At 34.7% G+C, this 27,985-nt stretch overlaps 1 protein-coding gene across 1 annotated transcript; it reads right to left on the bottom strand.

The window, feature by feature from the left end:
- Positions 1–112: 112 nt before the first annotated feature.
- On the bottom strand, positions 113–13,357 carry LOC145676071 (uncharacterized). Its single transcript, XM_081746935.1, has 2 exons — positions 12,847–13,357; positions 113–7,284 (listed from the first exon to the last, which is right to left on the bottom strand). The coding sequence occupies exons 1-2, from the start codon at positions 13,101–13,103 to the stop codon at positions 6,342–6,344; spliced, it is 1,200 nt and encodes a 399-aa protein (XP_081603061.1). The 5' UTR covers positions 13,104–13,357; the 3' UTR covers positions 113–6,341.
- Positions 13,358–27,985: the final 14,628 nt, after the last annotated feature.

The following is a 27,985-nucleotide window of genomic DNA, read 5'->3' as shown; positions in this document are numbered from 1 at the left end:
AGTAGAGATCTGTGCTCTATCGAAATTTTCTACAATTATACGGTATAACAAATAACAAATAATCAAAAATAAAAATAAAGATGTGCGTATGGAACTTTATCCTTAGCATTATAATGTAAGCAAACATATATAACACAAGTTAATATAGACAGATTGATTCAATATAAATACAATACAATTAGAGAAAATAAAAAATATGTAAAGGGATAACGAGGATGGAGAATGAGGGGAGGTGCGAAGCACAAGTAAACACATGTGTATTTTTAATCAGACAAATGAATGTGTCCTCTGCGTAGGGTCATCTCTATGTGATGATGGGAACCGGAGAAGCCAAACTGAGCAGAAAGTGATTACTGTGCAGGATATGATGGATAAAAGAGTGGAAGATGCTAATGAATAACATAATCAGATATCACCTTCAGCCCCAGATAGCCCCAATTCGTGACTTTTTTGAATTATTTGTAAACAACTGCAACAACAGTTTTCTTAATTCGTATGTTAGCAACTTTGGGTGAGACACTTGTCGGTTTCCGGGGAAGATGTGGATTTCGTATTTATATGCCTAAAAGACCTCCAAAATGTGGAAATAAAATTTTTATTCTTGTTGGTGAAACATTATACTACACAACAAATATAGTAGTGTATGTGAGGACACAACCAGAAGGCCCGTTCCAGATAGATAACAAACCTGAGGAAGTAGTGAAGAGATTGTGTCAACAGATTCATGGTTCATCTTGCAAAGGGACCTTTTACAATATTCGATTTACAAGCTGCAATTTGGTTAAATAAATGGAATGAGACAGTAAGTTAACAATTATAGGGACAATTCGTAAAAACAAGAGAGTTGCCCCCGCGTTTGTGAATGCCAAACGGAGGAAAGAATACAGTAGTGTATTTGGTTTTCATTAGAACTGCACCATTGGTTTGTATGCATCTAAGAATAATCTGTGTTTAGTGCTGATCTCAAGTATGCACAATCACCTCAAATTAGATGAGAGTAACAGAGTTAACAGGAAGCCAGATATTGTCACATTTTACAACGATACTAAAGGTGGGGTGGACATAGTAGACCAGATACCTACTGAATATGACGAAGAAAAAACACTGCACGATGGCAAATAACATAATTTTATCACTTCTAAAATGTAGAACCGACTAGTGGTAATGTTATACATTCAGCGAACACAGCAAGGTTTTTCGGATTGACTCTAGAAGATGCTTTGTACCTCCTCATGTAGGAAAGCGAGGACGATGTTGCATGTATGAACACAGTAAGGCCAGATATTTTGCCAAAAGTGCTGTAAGTGGATTTGCCTAAGTCATGCAAAAATGATGTGTGGAGACTGCTGCAGAATTGAAACGTGAATATACCGCTATTAGGAGAAATCCTGGTTTACTTCTTTCTAGTTAATAAATATTTTATTTTCAGTACCGGTATTTAAGCAATAAAATAGTCACATAATTATCGAACTTAATTTTAACAAGAAAGGTATTGCCTCAATAAAAATGTACAGTTTCGCTTAAAGCGTATCCACTGTCTGGTGTTATATTTAATATTGTAAATATAATACAAATTTAAATCCTAGTTCACATCTTATCAGACAAAAATGTCCTGGGTCCAGGAGGCAAAATGTTACCATTCATAATTTTTTTTTTCACCTTACCACTATAAGGTTAAGAACAATGTATCTCACGAGGGTAAAGTGTACTGGCAGAGCGTAAACATTAGGGACAAGGAGTATGCTGATAGCGATTTGGTGTGGGGTCTAAAGTGAGGTAGTATATATTGCATGAATAAAGGGTGCTGAGTTTGGAAGCGTTTGTTGATATAGGTGAGATTTAGTTTTTCGATATATTACTGTAATATGGACAAGTTATGCATTGGTATAGTTCCAGAGTGGGACTAGGTAATCGGACAATGAAAGGTATGTGGAAAACTTTTGGTTAGAGGGTCAACAGTTTTTTTTATAGGTTTTGAATAATGAAGCTATCCACACTCTAAATCTGTATGTTAAGTTTGGCAGTAACAAATCTTTGTATGTACTTAGGATCGTCTATGCACAAAATACAAAAAGACGGCATCAAACCGGAGAAAAGTTAAAGTTCGAGCTACTGCTTCGGGAAAAATATTTGTGCTATCTCTATGCTTTATCATTTCCATTGTGAACCCAGTAGTAAGGCTAGGGCTAGAGACTGCGTTTGACAGTTGGAGATGCAGTGAAATATCGTTATCATTTATTGGTAGAGAACACACAATTAAAATAATTTACAATGTTCAACTCAGATGGCAAGAAAAGAGTGAGAGTGAATTGGACAACGTGATCCCACGCTAGAGAAGTGTGCCAAATCAGATGTTTTATACTCTGCGTTTAATGTGGTGATGTACAGTAGAATGCTGCTCAAAAGTGCAGTGAAGAGAAAACCACCTTTAAACTATACTACAAAAATGTACAAAGCGTTACAAACAATTTTAAAACACTGTGCCGTAAATATGGCTGAACAGTGGTGAGCGAAACATGTCTGGAAATATCGATAAGGAACAGTGGAATGTCGTTTCTCAACCAATTCTCTACATACAAATAAGACCGCAAGACCATAGAGGTGGATTGTTTGTAGTATTAAAATTAATGGGGCAGCAGAGCACAGAATGATCTCGTACGTGAGTGTGAAACTATTTGAGCAGAGGTAAGTCTGTCCAAAAACAATCTTCGTCGGGTGTTTCTGCAGACCATATAGGAACAGTGCTCAAAGTTTACTTGAAAGATGCCACGAATCATTTCCAGATGTTATCAAACGTGACAAAGTTGCTTATTTCGGTGACTATAACTTGAGCTTAGATATGGATCTACAGTAAACATGGGATAACGTCAGACACAAATGACATCCCTTTGTCGACTATTTTACACAAGCACTTTATTTGGGTTAGTACAATTTTCATAGCACGCGTAAAAATAACAGCTTTTTTTATATCATCTCTATTCCTCCAACAGAATGCGACATCTCAAATAAACTGTCCGCACGTGTGAGATTTTTGTCCTTTGTGGATCATTATTTACTTGGCAATATGTGAACCTTGAGTAAATGCCTTGCTAAGCTCTTTGCATCTCTTCGGTGACTTGTGTTCAACTGCATTTCAAGGTTTGAGCGTAGACTATATCGTCTTCCACACCTCTTACGTGTGAGGTTTTGATACTGTGTGGCTCAGCACGTATGAACGTTGACTAAATTCTATTCCAGGATTTTTGCAAGGTGAGATTTTGCTACTGTGTGGATTCACATGTGTGTAGCCAATTCCGAACGTAGATTAAATGCTTTACCATACTCTTGACATGTGTGATGTGTTACTCTTGTGTAGATTAACATATCTCTAGCCAAACTTCAACGTATATCACATGACATACCACACTCAGGGCATTATAATGCATATTCTAATTAATATTAACATGTGTAGTCAGAGTTGAACTTCGATTAAACTTCTAACCATACTCTTAGCATACTTGACTTTTTTTTCCTGTATGGATTAACATGTGTGTAACCAAACTTAAACGATATTTAAATTCGCCACCACACTCGTAGCATGTCTGATATTTTGTTCCTGTGTGTATTAACATGTGTGTAGCCAAACGTGAAGGTTGATCAAATTTTTTACCACACTCTTGGCACGTGCGTGGATTAACAAGTGTGCAGCCAAACTGGAACCTCGAGGAAATGCTTTGCAACATTCTTGGCATGTAAAATCTTCTCCTCTGTGAATAATATAAATGTAGCCATACTTTAACGTAGTCTAAATCCTTTACCACACGCTTGGCACGTGTAAGTTTCATTTGTGTGGACTAAGATGTGTGCACCTAAACTTGAAATTCGACTAAATGTAGTGATGGGATATTTACCGGTAAATATTTTTTGGGTATTTACCTTGGGTAAATACCCAGGTATTTACCCAAATTGGGTAAATATACGGGTTTTTTCCTTTTCAACCCTATATGTGAGACAGGCATTCTTTCGCAGTACGTAAAAGTAATTAAAAAGTAACAGTGGATCCAGTAGAAACTAGAACAAATGTCAAAAGTCAGTAAATTTATTATTTTCCTTAATACAAATAATTTACGTGGTCGTTCCTGTTTTGATAATAGTAACATAAAACAAGTATGTTTCTCTAGAGAACTTACTTTTAAAAACTGTTGACTCTGAAAAACACCACAGTTATTTTTTCTACCAATAAAGAAACTAAAATAGAACATGGAACGCAAATAAGTGTCTTTCTTTTAATTTACATTCTACAAGTGACTATGGGCGACAAGTTATTAAAATTGACAAGATTTGAAATATATATTTTCTGTTACATTATGCATGCTTTAATAACTACAAATAAAACACAGTAGGAGCATGAGTATGAGTGGAGACTTTCACATTTACACTACACTTGTTAGCTACACATCAAAATGTAATAAAAATTGAGCTATCGTAATCCAGAATAAAGTAATTGTATTTTCGTGTTTTGCATGAAATTAGCAATTTTGTAAACAAGATAGATAAAATGCCATTATAAAATGGGCTTCTCATGACGATTACGTCAGTTTCTTTAATTAGTTTCTGACCGGATGGCATGAGATTCATACGCCTAATTCAAATGATTTCATGCTTTAATTTAGAATTCGGCAAAATGTCGTTAGTTCACTCTGGTTTCTAACATCTCATTTGGCAGCATCATCCACGGCATTTCTATCATAAAGCTAATAAAAGGACAAATGAATTACAGAACATTCAAGAATTAGCAGCGTTCTCGAAATATTCTAGCTATACATTTAGGGGCAAAACGTTATCTCGTTATGAGGTGACATTTCTACGAAGATAACGTATCAGCTTCATCGGATATATGGAATAAATATATGGCATCATCACAGCTGATGTCTCCGCCTATCTCACATACAGAAAAAGTGTCATGTCATTGTCTTCTTCAAGGGTTTTCCTTTCTCTAGTACCATGTTCACTTCAAGTGTTATTTTAGAACCCACTACGTCTTCTTATTACGTAATTTTGCAGTTTGTAATAAATACCCATTTTTTGGGTAGGTAAATAAAATTTCGGTATTTACCGGGTATTTACCCATTTTTTATTTACCTACCCAGTGGGTAAATACCCAAGTCTCATCCCTAACTAAATGCCTTATCTCACTCCTGGAAGGTGTGTGTGTTTTCTCCTGTGCGGATTAACATGTGTGTAGCTAAATGTGAATGATGTGCAAATGCCTTACCACACTCTTGGCACGTGTGAGGTTTTTCTCCTTTGTGGATTAACATGTGTGTAGCCAAATTTGAACTTCGATTAAATGCCTTACCACACTGCTGGCATGTGTAAACTATTTATTCTGTGTGGATTAACATGTGTGTAGCCAAATGTGAACGTTGATTAAATGCCTTATCACACTCTTGGCACGTGTGAGGTTTTTCTCCTGTGTGGATTAACATGTGTCTAGCCAAAATCGAACGTTGATTAAATGCCTTATCACACTCTTGGCACGTGTGAGGTTTTTCTCCTGTGTGGATTAACATGTGTGTAGCGAAATGTGAACGAAGAGTAAATGATTTACCACACTCTTGGCACATGTGAGATTTTTCTCCTGTGTGGACTAACATGTGTCTAGCCAAATGTGAACGATGAGTAAATGTTTTACCACACTCTTCGCATGTGTAAACTTTTTCTCCAGTGTGGATTAACATGTGTGTAGCCAAATGTGAACGTTGAGTAAACGACTAACCACACTGTTCGCATGTGTAAACTTTTTCTCCTTTGTGGAATAACATGTGTCTAGCCAAATGTGAACGTTGAGTAAATGCCTTACCACACTCTTGGCAGGTGTAAGATTTTTCTCCTGTGTGGATTAACATGTGAGTAGCTAAATATGAACGTTGATTAAATGCCTTACCACGCTGTTCGCATATGTAAACTTTTTCTCCTGTGTGGATTAACATGTGTCTAGCTAAAGTCGAACGTTGAGTAAATGCCTTATCACACTCTTGGCACGTGTGAAGTTTTTCTCCTGTGTGGATTAACATGTGTCTAGCCAAAGTCGAACGTTGATTAAATGCCTTATTACACTCTTGGCACGTGTGAGGTTTTTCTCCTGTGTGGATTAACATGTGTGTAGCCAAATGTGAACGATGATTAAATGCTTTACCACACTCTTGGCACCTGTGAGATTTTTCTCCTGTGTGGATTAACATGTATCTAGCCAAAGTCGAACGTCTATTAAATGCCTTATCACATTTTTGCACGTGTGAGGTTTTTCTCCTGTGTGGATTAACATGTGTGTAGCGAAATGTGAACGATGAGTAAATGTTTTACCACACTCCTCGCATGTGTAAACTTTTTCTCCCTTGTGGATTAACATGTGTGTAGAAAAGTTGAACTTCGATGAAATACCAACCACACTCTTGGCATGGGAAAACTTTTTCTCGTGTGTGGATTAACATGTGTGTAGCCAAATTTGAACGTTGATTAAATGCCTTACCACACTGTTCGCATGTGTAAACTTTTTCTCCTGTGTGGATCAACATGTGTCTAGCCAAAGTCGAACGTTGATTAAATGCCTTATGACACTCTTGGCACGTGTGAGTTTTTTCTCCTGTGTGGATTAACATGTGTGTAGCCAAATGTGAACGATGATTAAAAGCTTTACCACACTCTTGGCACCTGTGAGATTTTTCTCCTGTGTGGATTAACATGTGTTCAGCCAAAGTCGAACGTCGATTAAATGCCTTATCACACTCTTGGCACGTGTGAGATTTTTCTCCTGTGTGGATTAACATGTGTGTAGCCAAATGAGGACGTTGAGTAAATGTCCTACCACACTCTTGGCACATATGAGGTTTTTCTCCTGAGTGAATTAACATGTGTGTTGCCAGAGTCGAACGATGAATAAATGCCTTTCCACACTCTTGGCACGTGTGTAGTTTTTCTCGTGTATGAATCACCATGTGCGTAGCCAAACTTGAAGATACTCTAAATACTTTTCCACATACTCCACAAAAGTGAGATTTTTCACCTAACTGCACAAATTCACCAGTTGACATAGTTGAACTTTGACTATAGCGTTTATCACAATTTTGGTACGTATGACGCTTTTCACTCTCCTGTGTCACCATATTTGTTGTCAAACGTGATCGATGAAATCCTTTGCCAAACTGCGTCGAAGTATCAGATTCCTTATAAGAATGAGAGATGGCTTTATTTAAAGATGTAAACTTATACCCTTCTCCGTGGAAAGCAAAGATGTTATCGCGTCTGTAACAAATTCAACAAACAATGAAATGTAAATGGAGATAATGATTAAGTAGCAAGAAAACATGTAATCATTCGCTATATTACATGTTTTATTACATTAAATATTGTAGAAATATGAAATGGAGTACCATATCACTGTTGTCCAAAATAAGTTGCTGTAGTTTGTTTCATTATATCAAATTAATCCATCATTTATATCGTGGCGGATATAAGTCTATGACCAGGTATTGTCGGCTGCCTTGACACAAAAGCACAGTATGAGAATTAAATCTGTCTTATCTCTAGTTTCGTGTGGAGAAAAAACCACCTTGCGATCCAAAGGTTTAAGAAAAACTCAACGTTTTAATAGAAACTGCACCGAAGATCATTCACTTATATCATCTTAAGAGGAACACCAAAGGCGTTTTGAAACGAATTAAAAATTACATAAAACTTTCAAAGCTGAGGCAGAGTAACTTACAGTAACAAGACTAAAGACGAATCATTTACAGCGTTGTGATCGTGGTTCAATTGTCTAGGGGTTTGACCAGTAATCTCGAGGTTCTTCGATCGAATACACGTCAAGCATTTTTTTTTTTTTTTTACTTTAGGAATTTTGATGGAAATAGATCGGCGATAACACACGCTTCATTAGATTTAAATATTTGAATACTCGTTACTTTCTGCGCTTGAACTATCAAATTTTCAGGAACAATACTAATAATAATAACAATTATCTCGAAGAATATTTTAAAATTAAAAACTTATTATCGCTCAGGTCGTACAATTACAAGCAGAAACGTGATATTAGGCAAAAAAAAAATATTTCGGTTTTGTGTAATGTTGCCAATGAAAAGACGAATTTCTCATCTCGATTCTTAAACAAACCAAACAAAATCGGGATGAAACATTTTAATTCGAGACGGGACAAGGTTAACTCACACTATAGTCATGCTTTGGAGATGAGAACCGAGGCGAGACCAAAGCTATCGTAAACATTTCTCATCTTATCTCGATTCTAGAGATAGTGTATGCCACTCTTTAAGCAACAATTGCTCTGTAGACTGAATCTTATACATCATTTTGTTAGTTTGTATTTCAAAGCTCACTGAATTATGGTCTGTGTATATATTTTTGTAGCAAAGCTTTTATAATTACATCTGCAAACTACACAAGTTAGTTTATTACAAGCTTTAGTTTTCAATTATATTCAGTTCTTTTTTTTTTTTTTTTTTTTTTTTACAGTTATTTTCCTGAAAACGTACAGTAGAATATATTCTACACGAAATATTAGCAGAAATCTTTCGTTTAAATTTGAGTAGCTGTAGAGGTGTCTCATGATGGTACGGAACCCCTTTCCCGATACCCCTTCGACATTAGTGATGGGTAAATTCCGGGAAAGATAGTTTTCGGGAAAATTCCCTGGGAATATTCCCAAAATGGGAATTTATCCGGGAATTTATGATCAATCAGAAAGAAAATTGCATTCTATTATTATTTTGATTTCAAAATTGAATTAATTTTTATATTACAGCATATGACTACTGTTGTCCACAGAGGATTCTTTAAAATGTATATTCTGAACGGTACCTCGTTACTTTATTTACACTTTATTACATTTAGAAAGTACGCATAAATGTATATGTATACACAAAATGTTCTATCAATTAAATATGTGTGAGAAAATTATATAGTAACAGTTTAAATTTATATGTAAGTGGATTTGCTCAACTTGACTCTATTGCTGATATTATAAACACATTAAATTTATAAATGTTATAAACTAATTAGATTGGATAAATGCTAAAAGATACATGTCTCACCAATTTATCAACATTTGCGCATACATATTTATGTTCACAAAATTTGTAGGGTACTTACGTATCTTTATGTTTTAGCACGTAACATGACCATACACGACCTTTCATTCTACCTATTTCTCGAAATTCCATATGTTAATTCACATGTAAAAGAAGCCCGACTACTCCTTCAGAAATTCGAGTCAGAGAGAGGAGACAGACCGACGTCTATTACTAATGGTAGTTCAGGGTTTACTAAGAGTACTTTATCTCTATTTCTATATAATTCTAAATTACTTTACAAAATGGTTCCTTTTCATCATTTGTATATTAGTACTTTGCTAATTTTGGCTGCTCTTTAGCGTTGGGGGACAGATTTGCACCTACTTTTTTTGCGATATTCTATTTTGATGCGCTTGTTTTATGGTTTCATACGTTAAATTACGTTACCAACATTAAATTCAGACAGCGTTGCAAAGCGTGCGTTAGCGAATGAAGGTGGGTTAGAGTCCCGCATGGCACTTTGTTTTCTACCTTCGTTACCAACAATTCACTTTCTTTTCTCACATAAATCACTTCCACTTACCTAACCGTTTTGTATAAATCTTCTACTGCCCTAAAAAAATGTGTTCGATACTTTCTTTATCATCACTGTCAACTCATTTCTTCAGTAAATCATCCTACATTTTGCTAATTTTGGTCCCCTAATTCGAAACAATTACCTTACTTTTTAGTGCAAATGGAAATGGAACTTAAAAACTCATATTATTAGTTATATAAAGTACTGTCAAATAATTTCAAATTTTTTAACCCCCAAATTCTTTAAACCCTTGAAGTAAATCATAATATATTAAAATAATGTAATTAGTCATTTTGTTATTATAATTTGGAAGAGAAAGTAAACAAATGGAAATAAATTCCTTCCCAGTAATTTATAGACCAGGGAAGAAACCGGGAATATTCCCATTTTTAAATTCCTTCCCACCGTGAATATTCCCACCGCCCATCAGTATTCGACATCTTCTGTAACTTAGCCAGCATAACCATTACTCAAAAAAAATAATTACGGCTTTTGTGAGTTCAGAATCCTTACTTTCTACACGAAAATTACCTCGAAATTTTCCGTTATAACATTTAACTTTCCTTTATAACATTTAGCTAGTTGTAGGGAAACTTTCCGTTATAACTTGTAGCTAGTTGCAGGAATGTATCGAGAGGGTATGTGCTGTTGGTCCTGACACTTCTCTCCAATCCAGACTATTTTGTAACTTATGGCATACGCTACGGGTTATTTTACAGGCTTTAATACAATGTGTCCTCATACGGAATATTTTACCTATACCATTATTATTATTATTATTATTACTGACTATTTGAGACCTCAATATTACGTCACACTGCCGTAGCAAAGGTGGGATAAATGCAATAAACAAGTGACAAATCTTGGGAAAAAGACGAAAATCAATGTGAAGGTTACGATTATATTTACAAGAATCTAACAACTACCAAAAAACACGGTTTCAACCACATGGCGACCGTTTTCCGGATTAATTTATAGCAATCTTCCTACAACTGCTTTTACAATACCATTAGTTATAAAGATAACGTGTTGAGTTTTGAATCTGATTAGCCTAGTGTCGACAGTCAATTTCCATCAGATCCATCGCGAACACAATTAATTAAAAATAAAGCTGAGGGATAGATAAAAACAAGAAGTAATTAATGAAGATTTTTCATGTAAGTTAAGTAAATATGTTTTGACCTTGAGAGCAACAGAGAGATTAATGTAGCTCATAAAAATTTTTCTTGTTTATTTTTAATTCTATGGAGATGTGAGTGGATAGCAAACAGCTGATTGCGTATACACACATACATACATGTTTTACACTATGCACCGTTTTGTGCATTTATGAGTAAATGTTTTAATACTAATACACAATAACACACTGAGCAAGGCTATGTGATAATATGTAAAAAAAAAAAATCACGTGACAGTTTCAACACAATAACTGTGCAAACAAACAGAGAACATATAGAGAATGTTTCGGAAAGCAGGAATTAGGACGTACAGGAAAAGAGGAAGCAGAATAATTGAGCTAGTCAGAAGAGAAAAGAGAAAAGCAATAGCGAACAAAGATCAAGGGGGAGTAATATATAGAGTAGGATGCGAGGAGTGTAACAAAATTTACATAGGAGAAACAAAAAAAAAATGCAAAAAAAAAAAGATTAAACAGCACCAGGATGATGTAAGATTGAAAATGGTCAACAATGCGATATACAAGCATCAGAAAGAAACAAACCACAGGATAGGATGGGAAGGAGCAGAGGTCATAGAAGTAGAGAACAGGACTTTGGTGAGAAAATGGAAGGAAGCCACAGAGATTATGAAAGCAGGACGCAAGGTGATGAACTGGAATGCAGGATTCTCGATAAATAAGGAGTGGGAGAAGATTCTGCTTAAAGAAGGAGAAATAAAAAGGAAGAAAGAGAAACAAAATAACAAGGAAATTAAGGGTAATTAGAGGATGGACGCATCCAGCGATAAAAAGTAAACCTTTAATTGGACACGTGTGCAGCGAAAACGTAGAAGTGAAAGCCAGACAATCGTTACTTTTTAAAGAAGGGGCGGAACCTAATTAAAATTGATCTCCGGACAGTATATATAAGTGATTACCAACCCCAGCAGCCACAAGGAGTGGAAGTCTGATGAAGACAGAGTTATTGTGTAGAAACTGTCACGTGATACTGTTTTTCAAATATTATCACATGGCCTTGCTGTGTGTGTTATTGTGTATTAGTACAAAATGGAATCAAGGCCTGGTAGAATAGTTATAGAAAATATTTTATGTATGGTACTAGTTTACATCTGTGTTAATTTTATATTGAAGCACTTCGCAAAGTGAAACCTGAATTGTGAAAAGAAGGATTGGTTGTTAATGGTCGTAACATCAAAATTCTTAGTGTTTCATGTTTTAAGTGCATGTTTCTTATTTTCGTATTAAACTCAGACATTTACATTTTTGTACTTTGAATTAGTTGTTCGTATTTCATATCAATATGGAGGCTTTTTTTTTTAGAACAATTTCAAGCAATGTTGACAGAGGAATTAGAGAAACAATTATAAACCATTGCTCAAAAATGGTAATGAATATTGGATGTCTAGGACAAAAAGTACGTGAATCAGTAGGTGAACTTCAACAGCCTGTAATAGAAACGTTTTGGGAGCGTAGGAAAGAGCGAATTGAATGCCAAAGCAGACAATTTACGTAATAATATCAAAGTAGCCAATAACTCCTTAACTGAAGTACGCTCTGAATTAGTTAACGCTAAATAAAATTACACACGTGCATAGTTTATGTGCGAATATAATACATTACAGGTTTACATTTGTAAAATTGTAGGATAATTACCATTCTCATTATTTGTTATTTTACATAAGTTTCTATATAAATAAAACAATACAGTCGAGCACCCATATTTTTAATATGTGGAACCATTAGTGAGAAATGTGTAACCAAAAATAAAGAAATAATAATTTTATCAAGATATCAACTACATAAAAATTGTATGGATGGTATCAATTTTGTTATTATTTTTATTTGGTATACAGCTTGTCTATGTGTGCCATGTCATTTCCAAATTGTAGGCTACTAACTTACGTTCATGATATCACCCATACGTAAATATATCTCGTGAAGTATTGCTTTTAACCAACAAAATTTCCGAGACCATGTAACCGTATTATCAATCTGAGCCAGTTAGTTAATGAAAAATTGAACATTACCTTTCTGCTCCAACTGAATTTAAACTTTTTGTTGTTAATTGTTGGGAGTCATTAGAATACGACGCGCAAGTCTCCTGAACCACTATTTTTTTTAGCGTTTCTATATTACTTTCAAATGCAGGATCTTCTTTTAGTGCTAATTCTGGTTTCACCCTATCAACGTTTAGTTTCACATCCAAAGAGCACATAGCTGTATCCTTGTCCACTGATACCTCTCCTTCCGTTGTAGATAATATTAACTCTTTGTTGTCATTCATTAGTTCGTATGTCCACCCTCTCCCTTCGAGCGGATCATCATGAGGTAAGTCCTAAGCAATTTCTTCTTTGTACATCAATTCCAACTTAACAGACGCCTTACCAGCCATTGTGAATTGAAATATAATAAGAATTTAACACTGTTCTTATACTCCCCTTATATTTCACGTTGCCAGTGTTAATGAAATGATTTACAAGTATGTTCACAAAAGCAACTTTATATTTCCAATCTTCTTCTTCTTCCTCTTATTCTCATACATCAGCTACAACACAATTGCTCTCAGTGATGCCAATTGAAGGGAAATTTCCCTTGGCGCAGGGAAATTTCGAGTACAATTTGGAGAAAAGGAAAAAGGGGAAATTGCTTGTAATCTCTCAATATTGCAAGGAAATTTGAACCTCTCTTCAATCATTTATAGATTGATAGATATATTTACGCATCTGATTAATCTCATTAAAATTCAGTATGAATTCAATATCCTATTTGTTCCAAACATAATCCGTTGCACATGTTTCACATAAATTCTCACAAGTTATCTTGCTTTGCATTCGTTAATATTTATCAACATTGCACATCGATCAACATATTCAGTTAAATTCGAAACTTTACAACAATGCTTATTTAAAATCTTCTATCAAAATTAATCTTCCCATTGTTGAATTAAATGCAGTGCAATAAGAAGAAATATTTCTCGATTAAATTATCACTCCAACTATTATAACAGTTTAATTTTCCCAATCAGAAGATATTTTTCCCAACGAGAAAATTGATTGTGAAGAGGATTAATCGATGTAAGAGAAGAAAAACTGCGTGTCGTGAATGTAAATATGTATAGAGGGGCGAATACTGGGTCATTAGTGTATGTGTCTTTGTGTAAGATTACAAATTTTCTGGTGACTGTGCGTACAGAATTATAAATTCTTAAGAATTCCGCATCTCTAATCTTTGTATTGTGTTTACGAACATTCCTCGTGTACAGCCAAAGAGAGTAGCAGCTAAAGTTTTCTCTGTAACTGTTCGTATTCGTTTCAGTAAATATTGGAGTGCTGTTCTTAAGTAAGTGCATGCCAAATATATACTTAATATTTTCTTTGTACCTTAGGTTACATTAATATTAAAATCTATCATGATATCTAGGACAAAAATTAAATTTACATAATATTTTTTATATTTTTTATGATTGATTTAGGTTGTCCGTCCTGGCCGAGGTATTTATAGGGTTTTTCCTCAGTCACACCAGGCAAATGCAGAGATTGCACCTTTAACATAGGTACTGGCCTACACCTTTCCATATCCTTTCCTCTGCTCTATTGTGACGCCTTAGATACCTAAACAACAAATCAAGTTCAAATTCTGCGTAAGTTCAAAGGAAGGCTGTCAGGTATCTGCTTGTATGTGGTTATAAGATTGGGGAGAGGGAGTGGAAGGGAAAACGATTAAAAATACATTTACTAAATGCAGTACTTGAAGGGATTGGATGAAGGGAAATTTTGTCCGGGAAAGGGAAATTCTGAAGCTTGTGAAGGGAAAACGGCTCTGAAGGAATTGCCATCACTGATTGCTCTCTCGACAATTTATTGTTTGTTTGTAGTAAACATCACAAAAGTTTTGCATAGTATCATTATCACTGTATTGAACAAGAATATCAGCAATTTAGAAAGGTAATTAAACGTGTAAAATGTAAATATTAAAATAGTTTAAAAATGATAAAAGTAACAAGATGTGTACAAAGTCATAAAACAGATAGAGAGTACTAAGTATGATAAAGCGAAAATAAGTGAAAAAAGAAGTGTCGCAATCGGAAAAAAGTCAAATTCCAGGTTCAGGTTGAAGGTATGTTCCTTCCTTCTATTCGGAAGTTTGGTTCCTGAAAAAAAGAAAAAAAAGAAAAAGCAAGTACTGCTCTTTTTTCATTTAAAGTTTTCCATTTTTTTCCAATAAAATTCAAGAAGTTCTTTGTTTTTTTTCTATTTCTTTCTCACGTAGTTCCCTTCCATTTACATTAAAGCCTAGCCTCCAAGTTAATTTAACCAAATTTCCTTCCTTTTTCATTTCATCGATCCATTTCCATTTTTCCCTGAGATTTAGGGTTTCTTCCCATTTTAACAATAAATGTTCTAATGTTTCATCTTCTTTAAAACATAATTGACATTTTTCGTTCACTTCTTTAATTTTTTTCAATCTTACCCCTGTTTCAAGGCTCCCTGACCTGGTTTGAAAAGTAAAATGCTTCTAAATCATTGTTTATATAATTTATTTTTTCATAACGCCTTTTATATGTGTATATTCCTTTCAAACTGCTCTTCTTGACAACTTATTCATAACACTTTTCCTGCGCTTTCTCTTTAATTGTTTCTTCTGTGATTTTTTGGAAAGAAGTATGGTACAATAGGAAAAGGTCAGAATAAGGAGAGAATTTCGAAAGATAAAGGGGGTTGAAGGCCAAGTTCAACAGAACAAGAGGTAGAGAAAAGTGAGGAGTGTAAAATGATTGGGAAAAAGTGTAGAAAAAAGAAAAGAATGTATGAACGTGTAAAGGGTAAAAAAAGTGTGTAAGTGTAGTAAATATGTATAGAAAACCCCACAAAACTCTCGTCATCACAGGACACACAAAGCACGATGCACTCGCCATAACATCCATTCTACTCGATATTTCAAGGATACTCTCCCGGCAATTATAGACGGTACTTGCAATCAAATATACGATCAGGTTTTAATATGATACAGAATAATTGTTTATTGAAAAATTAGTTCTTCTTCTTCACAAATATAAAGCCCGACCTAACAAAGGCCATTGAATATGTATAATGTGTTTAAAGTCACTGTTATATACTTGTTGAAAGCATGAGCTCCCACTGACTTTATTATTATTATTATTATTATTATTATTATTATTATTATTATTATTATTAATAATAATAATAATAATAATAATAATAATAATAATAATATGCGTAACAATGAAAGAAAAGTGGTAGCTGTGTTTTCTTTGTACTTTTGTTTTGATATCATTATTATTTTCCACCGTCAATTAAATTGCACTAGTTATTCTTTTCGTTTATTCAATTTGTAAAATGTTAACTTTTACCAATTTCAACTCATTCAAGAGTAGTGATAGGCAGTGGGAATGTTTCCGCTGGAAAGGAAAATAAAAAACGGGAATATTCCCGGGTTGTTCTTTTGCATATCAATTTCCGGGAAGGATTTTATTTCCATTTCTTTATTTTATTTTCCAAATTATAAGAAAAGTATGACAAATTACTTTATTTTCATTTATTATGATATACTTCTAGATTTTAAACAATTTGGAGGTTAAAAAAGTTAAAATTCATTGACTGTATTTTATATAACTAGTCATATGTTTTTTTTTTTCTAACAAGATACATGTTTCGGTAAGAACGCAATGATCGGCATAAAACTTGGTATACATATACAGGACTAAGTACTCAATACTGTATGATAAGTCATTCCCGTGTAAAACTCGTTTTCCGCCGACAGCGCTACCTATTCTTCGAAACACTAGCAGTTAAATTCTTCGTTATAGGTGCTGAGTGATGATCAGTCTGGCGGGTCACTGTGTCGTAGTAAGCTCGAATTAGTGTTAGGTCAGTGTGGTAAAAATGGGGCGGGCTGCTGGCATTAACCTCCTTCATGTAAGTGAATTGTTAAAAGACAAACTAAAGCGCAGATTTAAGAATCAAATATCAGTTGGAGCAGAAGATGAGTCATTTGCAACACTTTGATGCAATTTAATTATCAATGAGTACGAAAATTAATTAGAAATGATCATACACATATCAACAGCCGTCAGAGATGATAAAGAAAACTGGGCCATATGCAGAGTCCTTCTGGCGTGTGATTAGTACCATACTAAAGCTTTCGACTTACATATGCTTCCTGCAGAAGTCGGGCGTTGAGCATGACGCTAATCATTTGTCAAAACGACTTTGCATAAGGCGGATTAAATTTCTAAATCTTATAAACAAATTAGGTTGGGTAACTGCCAGAACACAGATACCCCAACATTTTGTCAACATTTGCGCTTAAATATGTATGTTCACAATATTTGCATGTCTTTCCTGTTTTTTTTTTTTTTTTTTTTTTAATTTTGCATGTAACATTGCTACACACGACTTTTCTGCCTGTCTATTTCTCGAAATTCCATGCGTGAATTCACATGTAAAAGAAGTTCGAGTACCTCTTCAGAAATTCGAGTCAGAGAGAGGAGACAGACTGGCATCTATTAAAACTGCAAAAGTTGATGAAAATATCTGAGAATTACTAGAGTGCTATTCACCAACTCGTGTGTGTCCATAGGGAAGAGGCGCGTTAGCTGTGTTGGGTATACGCGTGCAAGATGTCGAAAAATAGTAATTTGTTAAAGGTGGCCACTACAAGCTAGTTTTGATTACAATTGGAAGCAGAGAACCGTTTCTATGGTTACAAGTGACCTATATAATTTCTCTTAATATTGCTGTTCCTTCCTAGCTTGACACGTTTCAGGTTGTAAGCCTGTAACAGCACCTCCGAAAATAATGAAAAGCACTTTATCTTTGACAGTCCATAATTGCTCCTTCTGTGAAGATTACTTTGTACATAGTGTTCGTATTTGCTGTGTCAGTTCTTCACTATTACTTTTCAGCTATGTCGCCTGAGTGAAGTAACTATTCTGCATACTCTTTTGTTGTGACGTGACTGATTTCAACTGGAAATGACCAAATACTGGACCCCTTCTTCATTTTAAGCATGTGTCATCTGATATCGTAAAAACGGTTTTATGCAGTGCGATCCATTCCTACGCGAGTGTGACTGAAAGCTACTTGTTGGGACCACCTACCATAGGGTATGGGTGTGTTTCTCAAACTCTTGTTATTTTCCACATAAACCTACCATTGTCATCTCGCCTACTCCTAGGATTACACCCGAGCTCAGTTCCTCAAATTTCCTTTGCTTTGAATTGAACCAGATATAATAATAATAATAAAAAAACACTTCTGGGTATGTTGCAGTCGTGTGCGTGATTTTTGCTCTTGACGTCTTCATGCTATATAGCTAAGTGTATATGCATGCATATTATAACTTTGTACACAATAGATGCACAATACTCAAAAAAATAAGAGAGCCCCACACAGCAATGAAATATTTTCAAAACGTTTCTAAAACGTGCCATCATTTTCCTTCAGAAAATGTATCCTACTTCCCTTAAGGAAATATATTCCATATGTTGTTGAAAACATTTTCCACATAATACTGAAAATATTCTCTGAATACACTAAAAAACGTTGTAGAAATATTTTATACACCGTTAGAAAAGTTTTCCTAAAAATGTTTCCTGTACGATTTCCAAACATTACTGAAAAAGTATTTGAAACGTTTTATACAATGTTAACGGAACGGTTTTTAAAATGTTTCTCATGGAATATTTTAAAATTATTTACCAATAACGAAGACAATATTTTCCTACATATGCCAAAATATTTTCTTTACATGACAAAATATATTTAGTGAATATTTTTTGTACATCACAGAAAATATTTAAAGAATAGTTTCTGTGCATGACAAAATATTTAGGGAATATTTTCTGTACATGACAAAATATTTACAGAATATTTTCTGTACATGATAGAACCCAAAACCCATAGGCCAACTCGGTTACTACTACAGATACGAAAACAAGGTAAGATACAGAAGGAATTTTTTAAAATGCAGCAAGTTTTGTTTTTATATTAGTATACCGCCCAATAGTAACGAAAAGTACAACGCTGCCACTGTTGGACAACACCGAATGAAAGAAAGTGTGGTTTTAAATTATTTGGACCAAAGGGAACGGAAAGACACAATGAAAAATATAGTGCAAGACCCAATTTCGCGTCCTTCGTATCTGCTCCCCCCCCCCAACCCCGTGGTTGCTACGCCTCTGGCGTGGATGTTGCATTTGCATGTTTATCCTTCACTGTGTCTCCTTTCAATTCTTCTCGGTGTAGCTAATTTCAAACCACACATTCTTTCATTCGTGTAGCCGGACATGATGTATGGTAACGCATTTTCTTTATTGAGCGGTACACTAGTACAAAAACAAAAGTGTTGCTGGAATTTAAAAGAGTCCTTACATATTTTACCGTGTTTCCATACCTGCAATAGTAACCGAGTTGGCCTATGGGCTCCGGACTTTTGCGTCACTCTGCATATACGGTATAACGGCTTCTTGCTGGGAACAAATAGTGGGTTGAAAACAAGGCGGCCAGGCTGTGACATAGCAGCTGGAAGAAAACAAGATTCTTCTGTACAATTTTACCTGCTTAGACGTCTTTGCCTCACTCTGTCTTCATGACGAGGAACCATTGCGGCCCACAGACTCAGACCAAAAAAAAATAAATAAAATAAGTAAATAAATAAATAAAAACAAAATAAAAATAAAATACTACTACTACTACTACTACTACTAATAATAATAATAATAATAATAATAAATAATAATACACAGTGTAAATTATAACTACATAATGTTAACTTGCTCTAATAATTTTAAGCATTTTTTTAAACTCAAAATCTTATTTACACACAAAATGTTTCTGGGTGTTTCACTGGTACTACTGGTATGTGGACACGCCGTGCATATATGTTGGGGTGTCTTATGTGACTTACGACATTCAAACTGTACATCAGTGTGTTCACAATCGTCGCCTGCCAGTTTTGAAAGCGGATGTATTGGATTTTTTTTTTAAATACGAAAAGGATTGAAGTTTAGACATCCATTTCAAGATACAATTGTTGGCAATCCTTTTCCTATCTTAAAAATAATAAATCCAATATAGCCGCTTTGTAAACTGGCACGCGATGATTGTGAAGGCTCTAATTTGCAGTCTGAACCTCGCAACATCACATAAGACACCCCAACATACATAGAGGGCGTGGCCACATACCAGTAGTAGCAGTGGAACAACCAGAAGCATTCTGTGTGTAAATAAGATTTTGAGTTAGTAATAATAATAATAATAATAATAATAATAAAGCAGCTTAAAATTATGAGAGCAAGCTAACATTATGAAGTTATAATTTACACTGTACACTATAATAAATATACATCTATATAAGTTTATATCGTTTAGTAGTTAAATAAAAATATAAATGTACACTATTCTGGCATTATTTATTTAAATACTCTTCAGCAGCATCTACACGCTGCTCGTATTATTTGTTTCTATACATTCAGAACAATCTTCTCAAATATCAGAAATTCACATTTTAACTTGTAAACATTTGTTCTAGAAAATTATGTCACTGCACTAATTTAAAAAAAATCAACAACAATATTTATGTATGTTGCTGAAAATATGTTCTTGAAATCTACGGCGCATGGGGAATAGATCTTTTCACGAAATGTCTCTTTTTGCAAGTTTCAAGAAATATCACATTGTTGAATAACCAGAAAACATATTTGCTTCTTTATAATGTCACTTTTGATTACCACAACTAACTCTAATTTCGACGCTGCGAATTGTCAGTTAAAGTTCTGTGGAACTGCAGCTGAATTCTTAACTGATTTTCTTGTTCGTCTCTGTATGGCATGTTGAAGCCAAATCCCAATAATCTACGCGATCTCATCGTTAGTTACGTTTCTCTCGTGTTGCAGTTTCTGAAAATAAAAATAATAGGCAGCGTTTAATAACATAATAACAGCAGGGAATGATTAAAGATCAATTATTACATCTTAAACTTACAAAAATATTTAAAATGTCTGTGTAGGACCTACAGCAGGTTGTGAAGACAATATTGTGTTACAAAAGTAACATCCTGAAGAAAATGTAAATGGCAAGGAAGACAACAGCTACAGCTGAAAGTGACATACCTTAGACTGTAGCTTAACTACGGACGTTGTAACGTGTTGAAGCGGTCACACATTTATTTTTAAAAAGTATAGCATTTTATAAATATTAATCCTAATATTAAAAAAAAATGAAAACATGTGGCAGAATTTGAGTTGATGAAGAACTAGCGTCTCATTCCGAATGCTCTGATCTCAAATCTGGGCCCGATCATCCTTTTTTCCTCAGTCGTACCAGGTGAATGCCGAGGTGGTTACTAAGGCCTTGATGACCGCTACCTTGCTTGATTTCTTTCCCCACGGAGCAGGCTACACATATTACTTTGCCTTATACAAATGAATAATTTTGATAACGTTGCATTGCAAAGAATACAAAATATCGCGAATATAGGTATGAATCATGAAATGCTCAAGAAAACTACCAACATGACAGAACAATTCAGTAAAAGGATGAAATGAAAGGTAAGGGGAAAAAACAAGGAATGTCCATGTGTGTGCTTTATTGGTTACTTTGTCCTATGTGATGATGACTTTTGGTACTATTTGCCTGTATATATGCATCCGTAGATGTAAAAATATCTATGTAAGAACAGGCAAAAGATTCCATTAAGCCTATGCCTTTTTACGAAGTTTTCAATATTAAAACACCGTTTTCTCAAAAATACAATTTTGTGACATTCCTTCTATTTTCCCCTTACCCTTCAAATATACTCTATACATGTTCAACTCTCTCTTCCATGGGCACTTAAATGGAACGTGTCACTTGAAGATGGGAAAATTGCGCATTTTGCTAAAATAAGGATTTTCAAAGTGTTTTAAATGTTATAACAGCGCTTGTGGTACATGCTTTTGGAACTTTACAGGAAGATGATTCTGAGAAGTATTCATGGCACAATAGTATGTATTTAAAGCGAAGAAAAAATAAAAAGGGCGCCAGAATTTTTTTTACAAGAATTTAAACATAGTGTATCCCTCTTCAAATGACAACTTCTATGACTCTTTCCACTCTGAATCTAAGGTACGGCTTTTTTAATGCATTCAGTGCATTCAGAACTTTATAAAGGTCTTACGTTGAAAAAAAAAGGAATCTTTAAGTTTAACGTCCCACGGATATGCGGTTAGTCTAAAGGAGATGGTGATAATGAGAAATGAGTGAAATGGTGGAATGAAGAAAGTGGGAGGAAGCGGGAGAACCCCGAGAAAACCCACGAGCACGGTGTTTGTCACCAGAAAGTCCACACGGCGCGAGCTGGGATCGAACCAGGGACCCCAAGCACTGGAGGTGAACGCTCTACCACTGAGCCACCGCGCCCCCGGGTCTTACGTTGAATGTTGTATATCTTAGCGCGAAAGCAAGTAATTAGCCCAAGGAAAGTCCAAAATCTAATAAGAACCACTTCCAATCACTTGATCACATTAATTGCACCAATATTATACCAACGAAAAGCTCAAAGACCCAGGCGGGTTTTTCCGGGCTGAGCCCAATTGGGCAAACCCTGAATACAATACAATACACACACACACACACACACACACACATATATATATATATATATATATATATATATATATATATATATATATATATATATATACGCAAATCGCAAAAGAATAATTGTAATCTTTCGGCAAATCTAGTCTGATGGCCCCCTTTAATTTTATATATGCCAGGTGAAATATTTACATGTCGCCTGCCGCAAACCATTTAAGAGACAATAAGAAAATTAGCGAAAGAATTATAATTTTTCAACAATTATTTCGAGCGGCACGCCAATAGTAAACCTGCACGCAGAATTAGGTAATACTCAAGCAGACTGTTTTACCAAATTTTGACGCATTTCTTGCATCTTCCGGTTTCTTTTTGCAGAACATGCACTAAACGAAAAGAAATCCTTAAGTTTAATATCCACGGTTATGCCGGTTAGGCTAAAGGAGACGGTGATAATGAGAAATGAAGAAAGTGGGAGGAAACGGGAGAACCCCGAGAAAACCTACGAGAAACTCCACACGGCGCGAGCTGGGATCGAACCAGGGACCCCAAGCACCGGAGGTGAACGCTCTATCACTGAGCAACCGCGCCCCCCTATGTACTAAATGAGGAGCTCTAAAAGAAAAAGCGAAACAACTTCTGTTAGGTGGGCAGTAGAAAAGCACGCATGCTATCTGAGTCAGGGCAGAAGCACAGCAGGGGGGCCCGAGCGACAGCATAGCGAGCAGGCACGTCAGCGACAAGGCAGGGGGTACGAATAAACGAGGATGGCGCAAAAACATTTACAATATTTCTAATTATTCTTGTCTTCAAAAACACTTAATTTCGATCCTTAAAAAAAATACCTTTCACAGCTTATACACGAGTGTTACACCGCCTTTCTTTCTTACTTTTACGATAGAAAATAGTGTATGTAGGGCTATTGCCTCCGTTCTGAATTTTTCTTCTTGAATAAATCTTTTCCACACTTTGCGCAGTTGATTTTACGCGCTTCAGCATACCATGACTCTGTAGAAACTTTATAATCCTTCTCTCTTTATTACACAATTCTTAAAAAAAAGGTTACATTACGGCCATGCAGATGTTCACAACTGACGTATGAACCGGAAATTCCCGCCGCTTACTTCTACCATATTTGCATTCAAAATCCATTTCAATAATTTGTGCAATGATAGAAATAACTTACATTAACACTCTCATTCCTTCACGAAAAATATTTCACATCATATTTTATCTATAAATTTTGTTCTCGGCGTAAACGTCTGCTCGAGAAAACCCAAGAATTATTATAACCCAGTGGTGTATTTAAGGGGGGCTTCCGGGCTTAAGCCCCTTGAAATTTTACTTACTATATTAAAGTAAATGAATTATCTTGGAGAACAAAGTTAGCCAAGCCCTTCTTCCCTGAAAAATAAATCGTAAATACGTCATTAAAATGGTAATATACGCGCAATTATCCCCTCACCAAAATAGAAATGTACGTGCCTACTCCCTTCGGAAGCATCCCCTCGGCCCCCCCCCCCGCCATCACCCTCCTTGACTCGGTTAGATGGCATTCGTGCTTTTTAGTAGCCCCGTAACACAGATTGGTTTGTATTTTTGGGGCTTCTTATCCACACATCAGGAATCAGTATAAATACGCAAATCGTAAAAGAATTTTACTTTTTCGACAATTAATTCTGACGGTCCTCTTGAATTTATAAGTGAAAAATTTATACGTCGCTTGGCGAAAATCATTAAATAGACAACAAGAAGGAAAGTAGCGAAAGAATTATATTTCACTAAGTATTTCGACCAGAGCAGACCAAAATAATACGTTTATAATAATAACTAGAATAGCACGAGCAATGCCCCTGGAACATTACTTTTGAAAGAAACACTGCTTTCGAGTGGCACACCAGAAGTAAAACTGCACGCAGAATTATTATAACCTGTCATAAAAATGGTAATGTACGCATCTTTTTAAACTCTTTACTTTGAGCAAGGCAGTGATATTATATCAGTACATAGTATTGCCGAATGAGCAATAGCGAGTGAAGGCGGGTTAGAGCCCTGCAGGGCACGTTGTTTTCTCTTTCCTCCTTGGGAACTGTAACTGCAGAAACCGGTTCAGATCAATTGGTCATTATCACTGCCTTGACTAAAGTAAAAACTTGCCCGCATATTTATCCTTTGGAAGTATCCCCTCGCTCCTGCTGACCTCCAACTTCGCAATGCTCTGACTCAGACCGTATTGGTGCGGGAAGCTTCTAGAACACATGTCCCCCACATAGGTTAACAGATGTTTCTTTTCTGTACCAAAGTAAAATATCTAATTCACATAGTATTGCCGAGCGTGCGTTAGCAAGTGAAGGCGGGTTAGAGCCCCGCAGGGCACGTTGATTTATGTCTTTATTACAGATAAATGGGAAGAGGAACCTGTGTTCTACAACCCTGCCTATTGGTGCTTTTTAGTGGCCACGTAGTACAGGCTGATTTATATTTTTTGCACTGTAGTTTTTACGTCATACATCCGGCAACGTATATATATATACGCAAATCATAAAAGAATAACTATACTTTTTCGACAATTACTTCTGACGCTCCTTTTGAATTTTATCTATTCCATGTGACGTATTTCAAATCGCCTAGCACAAATCTTTAGGAGACAATCAAAAGAAAATTATTACAAGAATCTACTTTTCAGCAATTATTTCGACTGGTGAGCTAAAAGTAAACCTTTACGGTATTTTATGTATAGAGATGAAAAATAGAAATCTAGCATTTCATACCTTTATTAATTTGTAAACATAAATTTCTCGATAATACATAGTATACCTGAGAACCCCCTAATCTGCGTATCTTCTGTGTTCTATTACGATTTCTACATGAAATATCATAAATTTTCTACGTAGTGCAATATAAGAAGTACCCATGTGCACAAGACATGCGATATGCGTTAAATCCCCCCTTCCACACACATAGTCATATATAAAGTACAAGGGCACTACACATGCAGATATAAAGTACAGGTACGTTCTTTTTTTATTTTCGTATCAGTCGATAAGTAAATAAAAGTCGCTTTATTACCCCCTTTGCAAGTTCGTACATACTCAATGAATAATCCCTAAAAGTATGAGCGTCCTGCTTATTCGGGAACTGATGCAGCTTCATGTAGGTATACTATACAGACACTCAACCACTTATACAGACAATAAAACTAAATTATTTTATGTAATCGTTATACTTACCGACCTTTCTTGTCTTTCTTTCTTTCTTCTTCACTATTAACAGTGTTGAGGTGTGCCTCCGACTTCGGAAAAGTCTTCTTTTAGGCTATAAGTGTTATGTTTGGTAGTTAAACTCAGCTGATTATTTCCGTAAGTTCCCATATATCTTCTTCAGTTAAAGGAATATTACGAGCAATATACATAATCATCGTCTTCAATATTACTTTTTCTATATAAAGATATCTTCTTCAACATGACTGAATATACTGAGATTTATTTTATTTTATTTATTTAATTTTTAAATATTCCTTCTTCTCTTAACTTATGAATTCAACATAGCGCGCAAGGAATGATGGTACCTTTGATAATCAAATGACGGTTGATGTAGCGATGCTAATTAACAATCTCACACACTGGATATCATAAATTTCAAATTTTTAACAAATATATTTCTTTGGTGCTGCTATAATTAGTATAATGATTGGTAATAATGCTACTATGATACTCTCGTGAGAGAATTTATTCAACATTCGATAAAATATTCTGGAAATAATTCTAAAATATTGCATGAAAATATTTCATTTAAGTTACGGGACAAGACAAAAAAAATCCATACAAAATTAATAGGAGTTTTAAAAATATTTCTTATATTACAAACGAATTTATTTTTAAAATATTCGAAATTTTTTAAAAATTATATTTCATATGTTTTCTTGTAACAATAGAAAAGAATGTAAATGACATGTTGGAAAACATTTTATTCTGTTTATAGGCCTATTATGTTTCCTTTATCATGTATGTAAAACATTTTTTGTGTTAGTTAGAAAACATTTTCTCTCTCAACTAGGGGTAAAAGTACGGGGGGACGCCGCCCCCACCTCGAGGAAATATATACGGCGTCTACCCAGTTCCTAAAAAAAATTACAATGGGCAAAGATAGACAGGGTGTAGCGTGACGTCATCCGCTACCTACCGTCCTCCAACCTTTTCAGATCCACTTTTACCCCTGCTCTCAACATTGAAAACATATTACATTACATTCAACACAATATTTCTATTACAATTTGTGAAAATTTTCCTTACATTATTTTCCTACTAACGTTCTAAAAATGCACATCCTGTCAAGGGCGTATTTACGATTTTGTTTCGTGGAGGGAATTTTTGCTAACTTTATTCCTGAAAATGTGAAAATTGTGCAGGATATTTCATTTACTTTAATATAGTAAAACAATTTCGGGGGAGGATTAAGCCCGGAAAGCTTATTTAACGCCACTGCTTCCCGTAGTTAATTAAATGATCTCCAAACACATTTTAAAAAATAGTTCCGGCATATATTTGGGATACTTCTCAGATATAACAAGGAATATGTTTTCTCCAGTAACGGAAGAGTATATTCTGAAAACATGTAAACATGTTTCTATAATAGACCTATATCAGAAAATGTTGTTCACTGAAGACACAAAAATCATCCAATACACAATGGAAAACATTTTCTATTCATTTTTAATGTTTTCTTTTACCTGTTTTAAAGTTTTATATTCAAAATTCCATAAAATATTCTGGAAATAATACTAAAATATCATACGAAAATATTTAATTTAAGTTATAGGAGAAGATTACCAAAATACTTTTGTAAAAATTAAGTAAACCTTTTTAAAACATTTCTGAAAAATATTTCTTATATTACGAAATAATTTATTTTTAAAATATTCTTAATGTTTTTAAAAATATATATTTAACACGTTTTCTCGTAAAAATAGAAAATATTACAAATAACGTATTAGAAAATATTTTTTAAATATGTGGAATATATTTCGTTTTATTGCTTTCCGTATCATATATGGAAAACATTTTTATTATCATTTCGAAAATATTTCCCTTCTCTACAGTGAAAACATATTAAATTAGATCCAAAAAAATATTTCTAATATATTTTGTGAATATTTTCCTGGTTTTACTTTCCGGCAAGCATTCTCAAAATGTACTCCAGGTAATTTCTAAAATATTTCACAAACATTTTTTGGAAAATATTTTCGGGAAATATTCGGAATACATTGGGGAAACCAGCATGGAAATCTTCAGAGAAGGAAAACCTTTTGGAAACCAAGGAAAATATTTTCTTTTGATTGAGGGAATATTCCTTGCTTTGTGGGTATGTGGTGTTGTTCCGAAATTATTTTTTTCTTCCTTCTTTCTCTTTCTCCGTACCGACGATGCCATTAGAGTGCAAGAGTCTGGATTTAAATAGCGTTGTGCTCACTGTTCTATAATTGTAGCGTAAGAAAGGAATTTATCGGCGACCCAATTTTTTTCTTTCCTTTCCACTAACGTCAGCTATGAACAAAGGTGTAAGTGATTGG

The sequence above is a fragment of the Thermobia domestica genome, chromosome 18, assembly GCF_964235325.1.
Source record: "Thermobia domestica chromosome 18, izTheDome1.hap1.1, whole genome shotgun sequence".
Taxonomy (NCBI): Eukaryota; Metazoa; Arthropoda; class Insecta; order Zygentoma; family Lepismatidae; genus Thermobia; species Thermobia domestica.
The sequence above is the reverse complement of the archived record's forward strand: the minus strand, read 5'-3'. Positions and strand labels throughout refer to the sequence as shown.